Raw genomic sequence first — 18,227 nt, 5'->3', positions numbered from 1 at the left:
TGTGGGAAGTGGCTTCAGTCATGCCTGGACTCCTTGCAACCTCATGGACTGTAGTCAGCCAGGCTCCTCTGTCCATGGAATTCTCCAGACTAGAATACTGGAGTGGACTGCCATACCCTTCTCCAGGGGCCCTTCCTGACCCAGGGATCGAACCCGCCTCTCTCGCATCTCCTGCATTGGCAGGAGGATTCTTTACCACTAATGCCACCTGGGGTGAAAAAGAAAACTGGATGACCATCTTGGACAGGTGACATTACCTAGCAACCTTTTCAACTTTTGTTATCTCAAAGCAGCTTACTCTAGAATGCTACAGACTATTAACCCTCTCCTCCTAGCTCCCTCCTAGTGCGACTTGTTTTCAACGTGACAGAACATATTTGCTAACAGACTCAAACAGCTTTAGCATCTCTTCAATAAGCCCAAAGTAGATCATTTAAACTTATGTTTAGAAATCTCAGTGTTTTACTGAGAAATGATCTCAACATTTACTGATTAACCATCATTTAACTGAATGTAAGTTAAAGGTTTGTGTTACCCAAAAGATTTTGGAAGCTATGTTTGAGCAGATGTATTTCATAAAACCTAATTCTTTCTTGAGTTGACTGGTGCTGGGAGCCAGACTCCAGAGAATGTGACAGGAGAGAGGAGGTGGTGTGAGTCCAGCCTCGGTCTTCTCAGACACCGCGGGGCCCCCAGCACAGGGCTCCTGCCTGAAGGGCCAAATATCACCGTCCACGTGACAGAGTCCAGACTCACTGTTAAACGTCTACTCTGAGTGTCTCAGGGCAGATGGAGAAACACTGGAGGGGGAGAATTGGAGCCTGAGGACATCCCCGCCCCAGCTCCGCTCTGGAGACTGTAGGTAACTCTAAACACCTGGACTCGAGGGGCTTCTGTCCCCAGAGACCCCCGGCTGGCCCCGTAACCCCCAATCTCTGCCTCTCAATGAGTCTTTCCAGCAACTTCGACCCGCCCCCCACCCCATTCAGAAGCGCTCTGATTGGACATCAGGGCCTCTCCGCACACGCTAAACGCTGAGAAGAACCGTACTCAGCTTGCAGCGGCACATAAAGATGGGGGCGCTGTCCCCCACTGACCCCCAGAGAATGGGCTTCAGAGCACGTGGAGGGAATGGGGGCCTCGGGAAAGGAGAGGAGAGTGGTGGGGGAGGCACAGATGGGCTCCCCACGGGCTGCGGGACGGGGAGGGAGAGAGACCCGGGCCAGGGCCGGGAGCTGCTCCGGTGAGCGCGCCCGGAGTCTCGGTACTAACAGACTTCAGCTCTGCAGTTTCTCGGGTACCTAGGGCCAAGGACCTCTGCGGCAGTGCTGTGCTGGGGCAGTGCTGTGCTGGGGCGGTCACACAAAGCCTCGCACCTCCGATCACCTTGACCTTGCAGTTACCAGTTCTGTCCTAATAATGATGAAAGTGGGTTACTCGCTCAGTCATGCCTGACTCTTTGTGACCCCATGGACTGGGACTGTAGCCCGCCAGGCTCCTCTGTCCATGAGGTTGCCAGGCAAGAGTGGGTTCCCATGCCCTCCTCCAGGGACTCTTCCCAACCCAGGTTTGGACCCCAGATCTCCTGTATTGCAGGTAGTTTTGTTCTTTTTTGTTTGTTTGTTTGTTTTACTATCTGAGCCGCCAGGGAAGCCCATATAAAATAAAACCAGTTAGCAACCCTGAAAATGGAACCAGTCATGGCACTAACTCAGCAGAGGATGTCAGTGCCGACTGGCCGCCGTCAAAGAGAATGAATGAGCTGGACGGTGGGACTGAGGCATTCACCTGGCAAGTGGGGCAAAGGGATGACAGGATGGAAAACAGAAGAGTGAAGACAGCTGGAGGGCAGGTGAGATACGAGAGACTCCAGCCGTAGCAGGAGTCTCAGAAAAAGAGCCAAGAAAACCGTGGGGAAGCAACGTGGGCATGTAGGGTAGGGGTCCCGAAGGAAAAGAATCCAACGCAGCTTTTTGACAGAAGAGAAGCCATTTTTGCCCGAGTCATTTTGGGATCTAAGCTTGGCCACCATGCTCTCAGTAATTCATGATCTTGTGGGAACAAATGATCGTTATCAGACGAGAGACAGAACAACAGCAAAGATAAGGAATCAGTTGTAAAGACTCCCAGGTCTGCTTCAGTGGTAAAGATTAGCCCGAAGGTAAAGATTAGCTCCACCTCCGGACCAACTGGATTCTGAGGGATGATAATATTGACCTTTTCTGACCTTCATGACTTCGATCATCTATCAACTACCTTGGTCCCAGTTCTCTGCTGAATTCTGCTATTTCAGCCCCTTCATGGAGATGCACATAAACCTTAGCTTCAAACTCCCCAAATATCTCTGTTCTGGGCGACACTACTTTGAGAAAGATCCCTTAAGTGTTCTCCTTATTTGTTGCAAGGGATAAACCCTTCCTCCGCCTGTTCTTTGACTGGTGTGTTATTTTTGACTTGATACCTACCAAGAGGTGAGCCCAGTGCTGGTGTCCCAGCCACCTGCGTGCAGCATGAGGCATCGCCTCTGGGTCTGGGAATGAGGCTCAGCTGAGCTGTCCTGAATATTCACTGGAAGGACTGATGCTGAAGCTGAAACTCCAATACTCTGGCCACCTGATGTGAAGAACTGACTCACTGGAAAAGACCCTGATGCTGGGAAAGATTGAAGGCAAGAGGAGAAGGAGACGACAGAGGATGAGATGGTTGGACGGCATCACCGACGCGATGGACATGGGTTTGAGCAAACTGCAGGATACGGTGAAGGACAGGGAAGCCTGGCGTGCTGGAGTCCACGGCGTCGCAAAGAGCCAGACACGACTGAGCGACTGAACACCAACAGCAAGCTCTCCTCTGAGGTGAGGCTCACCCATCCAAGCCCACGAGAAGGAGGAGAAACTGGCGGTTCCTGGGGCTTCCTGGGGAGGCCGGCTCCTTGAAACTGCTCCTTGGCCCAGGGCCCTGCCCAGGTTGCCCCCTGAAAGCCCCGCCCTCACGGGCTTGCTGAACTGGCTCCTCTCTGCAGGAGTCCTTGGCTCAGTTCAGAGCCTGCAGGGGAATGAACAGAATCCAGCAAAGCCGGCTTTTTTGGTTTGGAATTTTTATTTTTTAATCCTCTCATGATGAGATTCAACTAGGCTGATTTTTTCTATATCATAAAATTCATCAAAGCTGACACAGGTAGAGAAACAGCTGTAAGCCATCACGTGGGACTCTGAAAGCCTTGGTAAGTAGCATTCTGGGCATCCAGGTGGACCCTGGCACTAAAATTGCTTACGGACAGAAAAGGGCTTGTCTGATGGGCCGTTGTGTGTACTCAGGCGACCCACTCTTGGTCCCTGGCTGTGTGGGGTGGGAGGCAAGAATGCTTTCATTTTCTGTTCTTCATGCCGCTCAACACGAGAAGCTAAGGACAACCCAGCCTCCTCGTGAAATGCCTGCTGTTTTCTGGCAGGAGATAGAGAAGCCTCATTGGTTGAGGCAGCCCAGGGGCATTCCAAGGCCACTGTCTGCTACGCACACAGCTCATCTAACTTTCTCCCCTGTTCTTGACTGGAGGCAGGCGAGAGCAGAGAGACCCCCCCAGGCCTGTGTCCATGGTGGGGCGAGGCTTTGAGGAAGTGAAGCTCTGTTGATGGGTGAAGGATGGTCACCGCAGAGGTGTGGCGGGTACTTCAAGAAGTCAGAAGTCCTTATGTTTAAATGGATGCAGCCCATGGGCACCGGGAACTCCAGGTCTCATCTCAGAACACCCAGCTGGAATTCCCAGGAGCCTCCAGAGCAGCCCAGGGCCGCCCTGCCCGGAGGACACTATGACCTGGGCATCTGGCTCCGCTCCTGGACCCCCGCCTGCAACTTTTCCTCTCCAGGGACTCCTTCCCGCCAAGGCCAGGCCAGGGGTGCCCCCTCTCAGGCCCAGGGTTTTGTGAGTGACTCGCTCAGGTCAAGCATGACTATGACAGGAGGCTCAGGAGGAGAGATTCACCCGGGGTCCTAAAGGCAGGATGAGCGCCCAGAGCCGGCCCCCGCGGGCCTGATGGCGAATGGAGAGGGGAGGCAAACGGAAATGGAAAAGGCAGACGACCGGAAAAAACGCCCGGGTGAGGGTGCGGCGGTGCAGGCCCTGCGCGCAGGACCCGGCCTGGGGAACAAGCCAGTCCTCGGCGCCCCTCCCTCTGCAAGTGCTCTGGGCGTCACCACCGAGGCTTTCCGTCCTCTCCCGTGGCTTCCTTTTCCTTTTCAGATTTTCCTTTCACATTTCACTAGAGAGGAGCAACAAATAATTTTTTTTGTAATGGAAATTGGATGAAAAATAAAAATAACAGTTCATCAGTTCATTTAGATGGCTCAGCTGTAAAAGCTGGCCTCCTGCGCGTTCTCGCCGTCCCGCCGCGGCGGGTCCCCGCAGCCCCGGCTCCAGGCTCTGCCCGCCCCCGACGCGGGACCCCCAGCCGCCGGGACACTCGCTCCCGTCGGGTGAGCTGGGAGCAGAAGAGGCGAGGCCGCGGCTCAGCGGCGCCGTCTGCCGGGCCAAGCGCGCGGTCCGCCCGCGGAGAAGCTCAGCTCGCCGCGACACCCACTGGCCCCTCTCCGCGGCTTCGTCTGTACACGTTTCTCATACTCAGTAATGCATTTCTGTTGTGGCGTGGGTGCTTATATTTATGAGTATTATCTTGATGACAGCTGTATTGCAATATGACTCATTTCCCTCGCATTCTGCCCATTCACAGTGTGCAGTCAGTGGTCTTCAGTCAATTCAGGATGATCAGTCACTGTCACAGTCAACTTTAGAGCATTCTCATCACTTGAGAAGATCCCCCAGCTCATGAGCAGGCATAGCCCATTCCCCCCACCCCACCCCCACCCCCAGTCCTCCCAGCCCTAGGCCACCACCAGCCTACTCTTGTCTCCCTATTTACCTAATCTGGACATTTCATGTAATTGGACAAATACAAAGTGTAGCCTTTTGTTTCTTCCAGTTCACGCATTTCGTAGCACATGTCAAGACCTCATTTGTCTTCATGGCGGAGTAATATTCCATGGAGTGTCTCTACCGCATTTTGTCTGTACAATCATTCATTGCTGGTCATTTGGGTTTTTCTCTCCACCTTTGACCAATACAAAGAATGCTGCAGCGAACATGTACAGGTTTTCAGGCGGATGTGTGTTTTCATCCGTCTTGGACGCTCGCCTAGGAGTGGAACTGCTGGGTCGTACGGTGGCTCTGTTGAATCACTGAAGGAACAGCCAGACTGGTTCCCAACGCACTTGTGCCATCTTACATCCCCACCAGCCATGCATGAGTCTTCTGGTTTCTCTACACCCTCGCCAGCCCTTGTGGTCATCTGACTTGTTGGTTTTAACCATCCTGAGTGGTGTGAATTGTTGCCTCATTGTGGTTAGATCTGAGTTCCCTGGTGGCAGTGATGTCGAGCATCTTTTCACAAGCTAGTGGGCCGTTTGTGTATTCTCTTTGGAGAAGTGTCTATTCAAATATTTTGCCCATTTTAAAAATTAGGTTAATTTGTCTTTTATTATTGAGTTGTAGTATTGGAGAAGGAAATGGCAACCCACTCCAGTGCTCTTGCCTGGAGAATCCCAGGAATGGGGGAGCCTGGTGGGCTACTGTCTATGGGGTCGCACAGAGTCGGACAGGACTGAAGCGACTTAGCAGCAGCCGCAGTTCTTCATCTTCTAGACTCAAGTCCTCACCCTCACTCTGTGGGTGCCTGGAATCAGAGGCCAAGGGGAGAAGCAGCCCGAACCTAAGATGTTTCTGAAAAATAAAATCTATTTCAAAATGGTACAGAACCAATCCAGAAGGAAGAGAAGGAAGACAATTAGCTTAGTTTTCAACCTGGAAGCTCTACTCAGTTCTGGACCTGTTTTTTTTTTTTTTTTTTTCTGCTCTGCCCCCAGCCTGAAATCTTCTGTAGGGGTAGAAGGAAGACCAGAAAGGGTTCACAGGTAGGGTGGGAGGAGGTAATGGGGTCTCAGACAAAGGAAGGAAGAGACCCGGCTGCAAAACCGTGGGTCAGGGGCTCCCAGGCAGAGACCGTGGCCAGCAGTGTCTACATGCTTGCCAGTCCTGCCATGTTATTTATCAGCTCAAATCTTGTAAAGCTTCTTCTTAGAGTATTCTGACCTCAGGAGTGGATGGCATGAAGCCCTACAACACTGCACAGGATTTTAGTCAGTCCTTACAAAATATTCTTTCTAGTAAAGTGAAAGATTACCAAAGCTTTCTTTGGTGATTACCCAGAGAAATTTTATTGCTGTTTCATTTTCAAATTAATATCATTAACTCACACCTTTCTCTCCTATAAACACTGCCCTTGACACCTGGGATGTAGGAAACTGATTTAACTTTACAGGAAGTGACCCCATGTGTGTGCTGTCATTTCAGACATCTGAAGAGTCAGACAACTGTCTGACTCTTGGCGACCCCACGGACTGCAGCCCGCCAGGCTCCTCTGTCCATGGGATTCTCCAGGCAAGAATACTGGAGTGGGTTGCCATGCCCGCCTCCAGGGGATCTTCCAGATCCAGGGATGAAACCCCCTGTGTGTCTATTACGTCTTCCGCATTGGCAGGCAGGTTCTTTGCCACTAGCGCCACCTGCAGGAAGCCCCAGAACCCATAGCGAAGATTGTATCAGGGAAAGAACAGAACGTTGCTTAAAGACAAGTTAACTTGGTTTCTGTCTTATTAAAATTCTCTAGCATTGCAAAGGAAGTGTTTGTGAAAAGATGTAGCAAAAATACATCTCCTGTTCTACTCCCTTGTGTTATTTCAGTTCAAAAGACGGACAGCAGCTGTGTCGGATAACATTAACTTTATTGAAGTATTTGAGAGAGGGAAAGTCCTAAACCTGGTCCTTAATTTAAATGGTCCCCCGCTGTCGCCCACTCGCAGGCGGAGTCTCTCCTCGCTTTCCTGCTGCTGCTGGTGGGAGGCATGTTCTCCGCGTCCACCCCACCCCCTGGGCCGCTGGAGAAAATCTTCCAGTACATTGACCTACATCAAGATGAGTTTGTGCAGGTGAGAGGCCTGACATGCACCAAACTCTCAGTGCACTTTGGGAAGCTGGGAGAACTTGCTGGGAGGTGTGGATTTTTTTTTTTTTCTTTTTTCCTGACAACTTGCTGTTCAGTCACTAGGTCGTGTCCGATTCTTTGTGACCCCATGAACTGTATAGCCTGCCAGGCTTCCCTGTTCTCCACTATCTCTGGGAGTTTGCTCAAGTTCATGTCCATTGAGTCAGTGATGCTATCTAACCATCTCATTCTTTTCCTGACAACTTAATTCTATTTAAAATGCATATGGCTCCTCATTGAATTAAAATAGTCAATGTGTGTTAGATTTAGGTAAGAGATCCCTCCTGGCCATTCCTCCTAAAAGGGGGCATTCCCAGCACGTCTGCTCTAGGTATGTCCATTCAGGGATGACCAGGAAGCTCCAGTGAGTCCCTGTTTACCCTGGACCATCATCAGATGGCCCATCCTCCCCTCCCCTTCAGAGGGTCCCTTGCCAAGGTCCTCTCCACCCACAAACCTGCCAGAAATGTCCCCGTTACATCACCAGCTGCTACAGCAGCTGTAAGTCCAGACAGAGTCCTGCCAAGCTCGTGGCAAGGCTGTCTGCGTGGTAGCCCACGTGCACTCTGTACTTTACTGCCTCCTTTACGATTCTCTGCTTCATCATGACACGTGGCCGTCTGCACGTGGTGTGGGCATGTGTGTGTGGGGGGGGAGACATGGTGAGCAGGGACCACGGGGGAGAGGGAGGCCTGGGGAGCAGAAAGTCATGGGGGTTGGGGGGCACTGTACCCACCGTCCCACCTGGCACACCCCTCTCCTTCTGCTGCCTCTCCTACCCCCACCCCCCACCCCCGCACACCCCACCCGCCTCCACCACCAGGAATACTCTGAGCTCCCAGCACTGTATCTGCTCACTGGCCCAACCAGCCCACGTCAGGAATATTATTGTGCAAACAGACTGAACCCCCGTGTTCATATTCAAGCACTAGAATCTCCAGACTGCTGGCCCTGAGCTGGGCCTTCATGGGCTCTTTCCTCGTGGGGGCGTTGATGTATGGCAGAACCAATACAGTATTGTGAAGTAATTAACCTCCAATTAAAAGAAATAAATTTATATTAAAAATAAAAAAGAAAGAAAATGCCTGTTGGGTTTTCACAACTTTACTGGGGTGTTGTCCAGTATAGGCTGGAATTCGTAGTGGGGAGAGAAGAGAGAGGTGAGTCAGTGACCCACAAGGGGTGTTCGTGGGAAGCCGAGTCCTCGAGCGGGTGGCCAGAGGCTCTCAGTTCAGAAGCCTGCCGGGGGATGGGGATGGCCCTTCCGTGGGGGCTGAGGTCTGGGGGCCCAGGTCCAGGCTTTAGAGGCAGGTTCTCCCATCCATCCTTCCCCCGGGCTCCTGTTCTCACCTCCAGCTGGGTCTCCAGGTCAGAAGAGGGGCCCCGGGGTCCTGCGAGGTGTGCCCCCGGGGAGCAGACATAACGACCCCCCACGCTAATCACCTGTCGCCTTTGCTCCCAGACGCTGAAGGAGTGGGTGGCCGTCGAGAGCGACTCGGTGCAGCCGGCGCCCCGCCTGCGACGAGAGCTGCTCCACATGGTGGGCCTGGCCGCAGACCGGCTCCGGGGCCTGGGAGCCCGCGTGGCCTCGGTGGACGCGGGCTTTCAGCAGGTGCTGGTGCCCCCTCCTCCCCGCCTCCGCCAGGCTCCCCTTCCTGGGCCAGGACGGGGCTTCCCTGGGCTCCTCAGCCCCCCGCCGGCGCCGTCGTCTCCACTCGCAGTGAAGCTGTGGCACTGGCTTCCTGTCCTGCCAGACCGAGGGGGAGATGGGGCAGGTGACGGGGGCGCGTGAAAGCCCCTCACCCGTGCTGTTCACCGCCTTCACGTGCTTTGCGTTCCTCCCAAGCGCCCTCTCCCTTAAGCGCAAATGCCTCCTTAAAAGACCCGACCTCTCAGAATGAAGGTTCACTGCTGCCACTCGGGGGCAGGTCCCCGGAGGGGGGCATGGCGACCCGCTCCAGACAAGGACTTGTGCGAAGAATCCCATGGACAGGGGAGCCTGGCGGGCTACAGTCCGTGAGATCACAGAGTCGGACACAACTGACACAGAGACACACGCACTCACACACACACACAGTCTCACACACAGTCTCACACACACACTGACACACACACACACTCACACTGTCTCACACACACTCACATATACTCACATATACTCTCACACACTCACACACACATACACAGTCATGTACACACACACTCACACACACACTGTCTCACACGTACACACACTCAAACACACACACAACCACACACACACTGTCTCACACACACACACACACACTCACACAGGGACATATGGACCTTTACTCGAACCTCCCAATGTCCGCTGCTTCAGCGCTGACGTGTGTGCAAAGACTGGTCTCCAGGACTGTGTCTGCCTGCTTGGAGCTGGTGGAGTCTGAGTTCAGACTGAAGAGTGTGCTCAGTCACTCAGTCATGTGCGACTCTTTGTGACTGCATGGACTGTAGCCCGCCAGGCTCCTCTGTCCGTGGGATTCTCCAGGCATGAATACTGAAGTGGGTTGCCATTTCCTCCTCTGGGGGACCTTCCCAACCCAGGGATCACACCTGTGTCTCCTGCAGCTGCAAATTTGCAGGCTGATTCTTTTACAGCCGAGCCACTGGGCAAGCTCTCTTATGGAAGAACATGTTCAATTGAGTTTACTCTTTGTCAGTGTGTATCTGAGGAAGGACTTTACTTCTCATGATGTTTTCATTAGAAGTGTCTTGTGGTACCCCCTTAAGAGTCAGATGAAGATGATGTGGCTCTCCAGGGACCAGGGGGTAGAAACAGACTCCTAGTGCCGTGTCTTTGAATTTTCTGGAAGAACTAAATAGTTACGTTTTTTAAACTATCCCTTTTCCTTCTGCAGCTGCCTGATGGTCAGACCCTCCCAATACCTCCCATCCTCCTGGCTGAACTGGGCAGTGACCCCAAGAAGCCCACCGTGTGCTTCTACGGCCACTTGGATGTGCAGCCTGCCAGACAGGAGGACGGGTGGCTCACGGACCCATACACGCTGACGGAGGTGGACGGTCAGTGGCAAGGGATCGCTCCCAGAGCTTAAGGCTTTGAGATGCAGCTCTGCCTCAGGTGCCAGGTTTTACCTGTGGTTGTGAGGATTGGACAGAATGCAGCACTCATGGTTTGCCAGTTGGTTCAACGAAGCTGATTTTCTTTCATTTATGAAAGAAACTATGAGCTTTTGTGCCCCTAGGTGAATTAAGTCCCCAGGACGGGAGTTCTTGGATTTCACATACTTTCTTTTTTAAAAACATCAAATGTAATTATGCTTTATAAAGACAAGAAGAAGAAAGATTAATGGAGACACCTGTGTACCCTTTTCCTTTCCCCTGCTAATTGTAAAATCTCAGAGTGAAACGCTGTGTTACCTGATATTTTGCAACAAATCGTTGGGTCTTTTTCAATGAATTTGGATAAAAATAGGTAACTACTATTAAGGCCAAAGGGCTCTGTATATTTTCAATTAGCTTCCATTTGTTGACTAGCGTACTATTTGTATATAAGAAATAATACTTTGTGAGTTCAGAGCAAGACTGCTGCCTAAAAAAGAGAGAACCCGATTCAAACAATTATCTGCAAATCTACTTTTGTTTTTGATTCACTCAACCTGGCAGAGGCATCCATGCTTTTCTGAAAATTCTTCCCCCACCTTTAAAGGAAAACTTTATGGCCGAGGAACAACAGACAACAAAGGACCTGTTTTAGCATGGATCAACGCGGTGAGCGCATTCAAGGCCCTGGACGAGGTAGGTGCTGGCTGCACTTGGGAGTGAGGGTGGTGACGACAGTGATGGTGATGGAGACGATGGTGATGGTGATGGAGACGATGGTGATGCTGATGATGACAGTAATGATGGGTGATGGTGGTGATGGTGATGGAGACGATGGTGATGGTGATGGTGGTGATGGAGACGATGGTGATGTTGATGATGACAGTTATGGTGATGGTGATGGTGCTGATGAGGATCGAGATGATGGTGATGGTGATGACAATGGCTATGGTGATGGTGGGCTGTCCTATCTGGGGGGTACTGGGGTGGGGGTCCATCTCTGGGCACTGTGTCTACAGGAGAAACACAAGGCAAGTACGGCCCAACCATGCCCGAGGCTGAGATCCTTGATGCTGCTTCTCCCAAATCCTGTCCATTGAGCAGGCCCTGGCTTTGCTTCTGTTTTTTACTGGAAGTGATTTCATCAGATGCCAGAGACTCTCTCTCATGAGAAGAAGCAGAAGAGAAGGTTTAAGTGCTCTCCACTTGACTGCTTTATCTCACTGAGGAAGACAAGCTTAATGAATCAGGACATTTTTCTGGCCAGGCCCTGTTGACCTGTTGTTAATGCACTCCTCTAAATGAGCCGTTGGTTTCTTTCTTTCTCTTCAATTCTCTACTTTTTTAGTCTCTTTATCTTTCCTTCCTTCCTCACCAGTTTCCTCCTCTCTTTTTCTGTTCTTCTTCTTTAAGAAGAGGAAAACAATATTTATAAGTTTCTATGCATGAGTGCTAAGTTACTTCAGTTGTGTCTGACTCCTGGGACTGTAGCCCTCCAGGCTCCTCTGTCCATGGGATTCTCCAGGGAGGGATACTGCAGTGGGTTGCCATGCCCTCCTCCAGGGGATCCTGCTGACCCAGGGATTGGACCCAAGTCTTTTATGTCTCCTGCATTGGCAGGAGTGTTCTTTACCACTAGTGCCACCTGGGAAGCGCTGCATACATAATACATAATCCTCCATTCACCCTGCCTGTGTGAAGGTAAAAAGCTACTTTGCTTTTTAAATTTCAGTTCTGAAACTTACACAATCACAAACAAAACATATGAAGTCCTCATGGCCCTTAGACAAATCAGTTCATCTCTCCAAGCTTCACTTTCCTCATCTGTGATCTAAGGTTGACCATTTCTACCTCCAGGCCTGTTGAGTGTATTAAGTGAAGTTACATGTATAAAGTTTCTCTGGTACCAGGCCCTTTTTGAGCACTGGCTTCTTGCTTCCTGGTTCCCTCCCATCCCCGTCCTGTCTTGTTCAGCGCACTTACATGTACGCAACCTCTCTGGCTCATCTTACCAAGAGCCAGGGCGAGTATTAATACCCGCCTCACACAGAGACGCGGCTGTCACTCGAGAGGTGACATGGCTAGTCCTCGGTCCCGTGGGTGTCAAGGGACAGAGCAGAGAGCCCTGGCTGCTGGTCTCACATCCTTCTCTGACACTTAATAGCTACTGGCTTGTATTTTATTAATCACATTTTGCCAGAAAATTCCAAGGCTTTTCAACTGCTCCTTAGCAATTGTTTTCTAGTTAAATGTTAATAAAGAGCTTTCAAATATTAAAATTTCAGAACTTTAGCTTGACTTCCTAAGACACCTAGAAATATATTCAGGGAATGCACTGAGCGAATCTTTATCCCCAAATCCCCTTAACTAACTGAGTGACCCAAGGTCACTTACTTTCTCATACATAATCCCCCACTCATCCTGCCTTTGTTCATCTGGGGCGAGTCACTCTCACTCATCAGAACTAATATCTGCACTGAATCACTTTTGAACCCCCACCGCCCCCATTTCGCCTTGTGTTCCAGGAAAAGTCATTGACCTCTCCTATCCACGTGGCTCTCAAAGACATGAAGTTATACATTATAAAGACACAAAAAGATCAAAACCAAATGGGGGAAAGGCACATTGTAAAAATTTTAAAGGCGCCCTAATATTAACTAGAGAAAACCTCAAGTTCCATTTTGCTGCGAGATCAAAGCCTTTGAATAAGTTAAAAGGCAGATTGAGCTCATAGCTGAAAAATAACAGATACTTGAAATAAAAATTATCCCGAGGCTTAAACATTAGACAGCCTTTCAAAGGAAAGAGCTCTCATTTATCATGCTCGGAATTATGAGGACAGAAAAGAGACTTGGAATGGAGTAACCTTCCTGGAAAAAGTCCTCTTGGGGAGAGGAAGGGTAGGGCCCCTCTGCAGGGCTGAGCAGAACCCCGTGCCGTGGACACGGCCTTTTCTTTAGGAACGCCCTTCCCAGATCTGTGGTCCCCAACACGAGTTTCCTGCCTCACTGCCCTTTACCTTGGCTTGCTCACAACCTGAGTTAAAACTGCTTCATTGTAAACAGCCTTGTGGGAACATGTGTAACAGTGCAGTGTATTTATGTTACACACAAACACGTCCTGGGTTTTCAAAAGGTGAAGGGCAAGGGGTCCACTCTTTCCTGCAGCATAATTTGCCCCATCGTTAATGCAGGATCTCCCGGTGAACATCAAATTCCTCATCGAAGGGATGGAGGAGGCCGGGTCTCTAGCCCTGGAGGAACTTGTCCGGAAAGAAAAGTCTGGGTTCTTCTCAAGTGTGGACTGCATCGTGATTTCGGACAACCTGTGGATTAGCCAGAGGAAGCCTGCGCTCATCTATGGGACGCGGGGGAACAGCTACTTCACCGTAGAGGTACCTGCCGACTGTGGCCGTGAGGGAGGTGGGGGTGTCCACACTGGGATCCTGGTGGGAGGACGGAGCAGACGCTGACCTGGGTGCTTGACCCAGTGTGGGGGGATCACGGGGTCTTGGGATTGGGGGGAGTCCATGAAGCCCCCCAATAGTGAATGCATGTGCTTTGTGCACGTTTCTGGAGTGAGGAGGCAGAGGGGTTTGTGGCCAGGGGGATGCAGGAGAGATGCTGGGGCCAGAAGGAGGGATAAGAGCGTGGGGTCCCGGAGGAGCACTGCCAGCCCAAATGCTTTGTTAGCATTGCTGCCTGAGGAGGCAGAGGGCTTAAGTGAGTAAGTGAAGGGTTCATCTGACAGTGCCGTGAGATGGCAGGGCAGGGGAGGGCCAGCCGGGCAGGAAGGCTGAGAGGGAAGGAGCTGAAAACGATTAAGACAACAACAACAACAAAAACCCAAACTCATTAGAAATTGGGAGCTGGTTGGACACTGTGTGCACAGGAGAAGGCCAAGGTCATGTGAAGGGGATGGAGTCACAGGTCTGCAGCCCTCCTGGAAACGGCAGCTGTGGGAGGTATCTGTAGAAGATATTCCCTTCCAGACCTCCTCCAGTTCAGCAGCTGGGAGCACGCCGAAGTGTTGAGTACCAAAGAGACAGAAGCCTTAGGTCTTGTGGGTGGGTCCAAGGTCAGACCTCGAGGGATGAGCGCTGAGCCCGTGGAGCCCGTGGAGCCCGTGAAGGAGCCGTTTGGGTCTCACTCCACGTGCAGAGGAAGGAGGCTCCAGGCTCACATCGGGGTGAGCAGACGGAGAAGCGATTATTAGAAGAGACAAGGAGACCGGTCCTGCGGGCAAGAGAGAACAAGCAGAAGGCAGTTTCTTGGAGAATTTCTCTGGAAGGAGGGCTGAATAAGAGACGGGGTGAAACAAGAGGGACACAGCTCTGTGAACTTCGCCGTGGGCCGGGGGGCTGGTGGCCTGCGACCCAGCACTGCTGGAGGCGAGGCTGGGGGCCGACACCAGTTTCAGGGGAGCCAGTGGGACATGAAGCCCCCTGTCGTGTGTGAGAAACGTGGCGGGGGTGTCAGCTGACCCTCCTGAGTCCTGAGGGCCGCCTGGGTGGGTCTGGCACCAGGGGAGGGCTGTCGTCGAGCGGCCGTGGCGGGAGCTGCTCTCCTTTTGACTGTCTTACAGGTGAAATGCCGGGATCAAGATTTCCACTCGGGGACCTTTGGTGGGATCCTCAACGAACCCATGGCAGATCTGGTCGCTCTTCTTGGTAACGTCCTCTTTCACTTTTTAAGCCTCAAGGAATCTGCTCACGTGTTTCTGTTGGACTCAGCCCTCTCCTGCTTGGTTTCAGACCAGCCCAGAATAAGGGCGGAGCAGAGGGAAACCTGGGGCTTCCCTGATGGCTCAGCTGGTAAAGAATCCGCCTGCAATGCCGGAGACCCCGGTTTGATTCCTGGGTTGGGAAGGTCCCCTGGAGAAGGGAAAGGCTACCCACTCCAGTATTCTGGCCTGGAGAATTCAATGGACTGTATAGTCCATGGGGTAGCAAAGAGTCGGACATGACTGATCAACTTTCACTTTCAGAGGAAAACCTAAAACTCCTGAGGCTTATTAAGCCCATGTTATTTATTTCCATGGATTGAAACCCTCTCTCAAACTACCCCCTTTTCATTTACTGGGTGTTGCAACACATCTGGCTATCCTCAGGGACAGTGGTGGACAGACCCTTCTGGAAAAGCATCCAGGGCCGGTGCCCAGTCTACCCACACCTCTTGGCTTCTGTCCTGCAGGTCCCCAGGGACACCAGCGAATCTGTTGCAGCACTGGGGAGCCCTTCCAGGGCCCAAGAGTGGCCCTTGGCTAACACTTGGAAATGAATTGTCTGAGGAGACACACGTGCTGGCAAAGCAAGAGACTTCATTGGGAAGGGCCCCCGGGTGGATAGCGGCAGGGGAAGAGGCCCAGGAGGACTGCTCTGCCATGTGGCTCACTGTCCTGGGTTTTATGGTGATGGGATTCGTTTCTGGGTGCTCTCTGGCCAATCACTCTGGCTCAGGGTCCTTCTCGGTGGCATAGGCATCACTCAGCCAAGGTGGATGCCAGCGAGGAGGATCCTGCGGGGTTGGTAGGATGAGTGGCACCTCCTTTTGACCTTTCCTGTAATTCTTCTGGTTGGTGGTGGCTTGCTAATTCTGCATTCCTTACCAGCACCTCCTGTCATAAAACAACTCATGCAGATGGTTACTATGGTGCCTGGCCAGGGTGGGCGGTTTCAGTCAGTGTTTCCCCTAACAAGTTTGCTCGCTGTCCCCCACCCCTCATCCCTAACTTCTCCGGTGGCGGGCCTGGTGGATGCAGGTGAATGTAATTGTGTGTGTGTGTGTGTCTGTGTCCAGGGAGCCAGCTCACCCACCTGACTCACCTGTAGCTCTCACCTACACCTGGACAGCCCAGCAGTCAGGTGGATCGTGGAGCTGAAGGAAGCTACATCTGCAGGGTGGCTTGCACACTCCTGGTAGGGACTCTGCACGTGCTGTATAACTTGTTGTTCAGTCGCTCAGTCATATCCAACTGTTTGTGATCCCATGGGCTGCAGCACGCCAGGCTTCCCAGTCCTTCACTATCTCCCAGAGTTCGCTCAAACTCATGTCCCTTGAGTCAGTAATGCCATCCAACCATCTCATCCTCTGTTGTCCCCTTCTACCTTGACCTTCAATCTTTCCCAGCATCAGGGTCTTTTCAAATGAGTCAGTTCTTCGCATCAGGTAGCAAAAGTATTGGAGCTTCAACTTCAACATCAGTCCTTCCAGCAAATATTCAGGGTTGATTTCCTTTAGGATTGACAGGTTTGATCTCCTTTCAGTCCAAGGGACTCTCAAGAGTCTTCTCCAACCTCACAGATCAAAAGCCTCAATTCAAGTCATAATTTGCTTCTTTTTTGAAAGAGAGGTTCTCAGGTTAGACAAGCTTCAGACCCCACAACATCTGGATCCTTCTCACCTGGATAAAGATTGACTTTGTGCAAATTTCACGACAAGCCCCTTTGGGAAAATTGCCAGAAAGCATTCCAGTATTCTTGCCTGGAGAGTCCCATGGACAGAGGAGCCTGGAGGGCTACAGTCCCTGGGGTCACAAAGAGTTGGACAGGACTGAAGCCACCTGGCACGCATGCACCCTGGGGATCAATCAGCAAAGACCCCTCCTTTTCGCGCCTTGACACAGCGCTACCTCAGCCCTGCACGCTCACGTCCCGGTGGCCTGGGGCCTCCCCCAGGGAACCACCAGCCCTCCGGCAGACCTGCTGGGCGGTCGCCCCCAGTCTTTAGTGTCACTTTATCCTCGTGCATCCTGCCGCTTCATTACCCAGTGAAATAGTGAGATCCATCTATTATCTGTGCCCTCTCTTCTGTCTGCCTCTTCATCTATCATGTATTTTTTAAGGCCTTCTAGTTTTCCTGCAGTGTAACTCTTGGCCAGTATCTTCCATGCTTGATGGCTTCAGACAGAAAATAGCGAGCCATTTTTCTTTAAAGTGTTTAAATTGTTTCCAGAAGAATTCAGATAGCATATAACTTAATACTTTTGTTTTGCAGGGTAGGGGGAGATAAAATAATCTCTGTTTTATCAGACTCATCCTCCACTGCCTCCCTGCACAGAAAGTGTGGCATCCCTACGTCTTTGGGACTGCATTTAGAAGTTCCCCCCACCTGCCCCAGGCACTATTGCCTCACCACATCCTGGTAGACTGTGGTTTCACCCAGACTTGGAACTCCATTCAGCCCTGCCAGGGCATAGTCTGCTAGGAAAAGTCCCACCAGGGTCATGAACAGGATGAAAAGCACATGCTTTCAATTTGTTTTTGAAACAAATCAGATACTCACTCCCCCCAGCTGGCATGGGGAAGGCCACTTCCATCCTGAGAACACAGAGATTTACAGGACTGGGCCCTGGGGCATTTCTGCTGGAGGAAGTGGTGAGCTGCTCAGATCGCAGCCTCGGGTCTCAGATGTCTGTTTGAATCACCCCTGCCCCACTCAGGGGTGAGGTCTGGCCATACCAGCTAAATGGGCACCGTGACCTGGACCCTGGGCATCCTGACCTCTGCTGCCCTTGGCATTTCAGATACACATGTCCATTCTCACCGCTGACTGTGCCCCCCACCTCGGCTGGCCCTACAGTCTGGCCCAGGTGGCCCCACTGCTGGTTCCCTACCTGTGTCTTTCTGGCTGGGTTGCCAGCAGGTCTGTCTGCCATTCACCTCTGTCCTTGAAGATGGGCCGGGCAGCAGAAGTTTAGGTTCAGTGATGCTAAAGACTCAGTGACTGTGTCACTGGTGGGGCTTTTAAGTTTTGTGTTGTTTTCAGTGGGGTGACAGAAATTCAGTTCAGTTCAGTCGCTCAGTTGGTGTCCGACTCATAGACTGCAGCACGCCAGGCCTCCCTGTCCATCACCAACTCCCGGAGCTTACTCAAACTCATGTCCATTGAGTCAGTGATGCCATCCAACCATCTCATCCTCTGCCGTCCCCTTCTCCTCCCACCTTCAATCTTTCCCAGCATCAGGGTCTTTTCCAATGAGTCAGTTCTTCTCATCAGGTGGCCAAAGCATTGGAGTTTCAGCTTCAGCATCAGTCCTTCCAGTGAATATTCA

The 18,227-nt window shown here is 51.7% G+C and overlaps 1 protein-coding gene across 4 annotated transcripts in view; it reads left to right on the top strand.

Annotated features, from left to right (window-relative positions):
* CNDP1 (carnosine dipeptidase 1) overlaps window positions 781–18,227 on the top strand; it is a 25,558-nt gene continuing 8,111 nt past the window's right edge. The window contains exons 1-7 of one of the 4 annotated variants that reach the window (XM_018039543.1): window positions 781–862; window positions 6,913–7,038; window positions 8,557–8,706; window positions 9,974–10,136; window positions 10,783–10,871; window positions 13,369–13,569; window positions 14,760–14,844. In XM_018039543.1, coding sequence (XP_017895032.1) covers window positions 6,955–7,038; window positions 8,557–8,706; window positions 9,974–10,136; window positions 10,783–10,871; window positions 13,369–13,569; window positions 14,760–14,844 — 772 coding nt within the window. In that variant the 5' untranslated portion in view covers window positions 781–862; window positions 6,913–6,954. Of the gene's footprint in view, window positions 863–3,021; window positions 3,224–6,912; window positions 7,039–8,556; window positions 8,707–9,973; window positions 10,137–10,782; window positions 10,872–13,368; window positions 13,570–14,759; window positions 14,845–18,227 lie in introns of those variants that run through there. The other 3 variants (XM_018039545.1, XM_018039544.1, XM_018039542.1) reach the window with 3 other exon arrangements.

Source organism: Capra hircus, chromosome 24 (genome assembly GCF_001704415.2).
Source record: "Capra hircus breed San Clemente chromosome 24, ASM170441v1, whole genome shotgun sequence".
Taxonomy (NCBI): domain Eukaryota; kingdom Metazoa; phylum Chordata; class Mammalia; order Artiodactyla; family Bovidae; genus Capra; species Capra hircus.
Note: the sequence above shows the minus strand (reverse complement) of the source record. Positions and strands in the feature narration are given on the sequence as shown.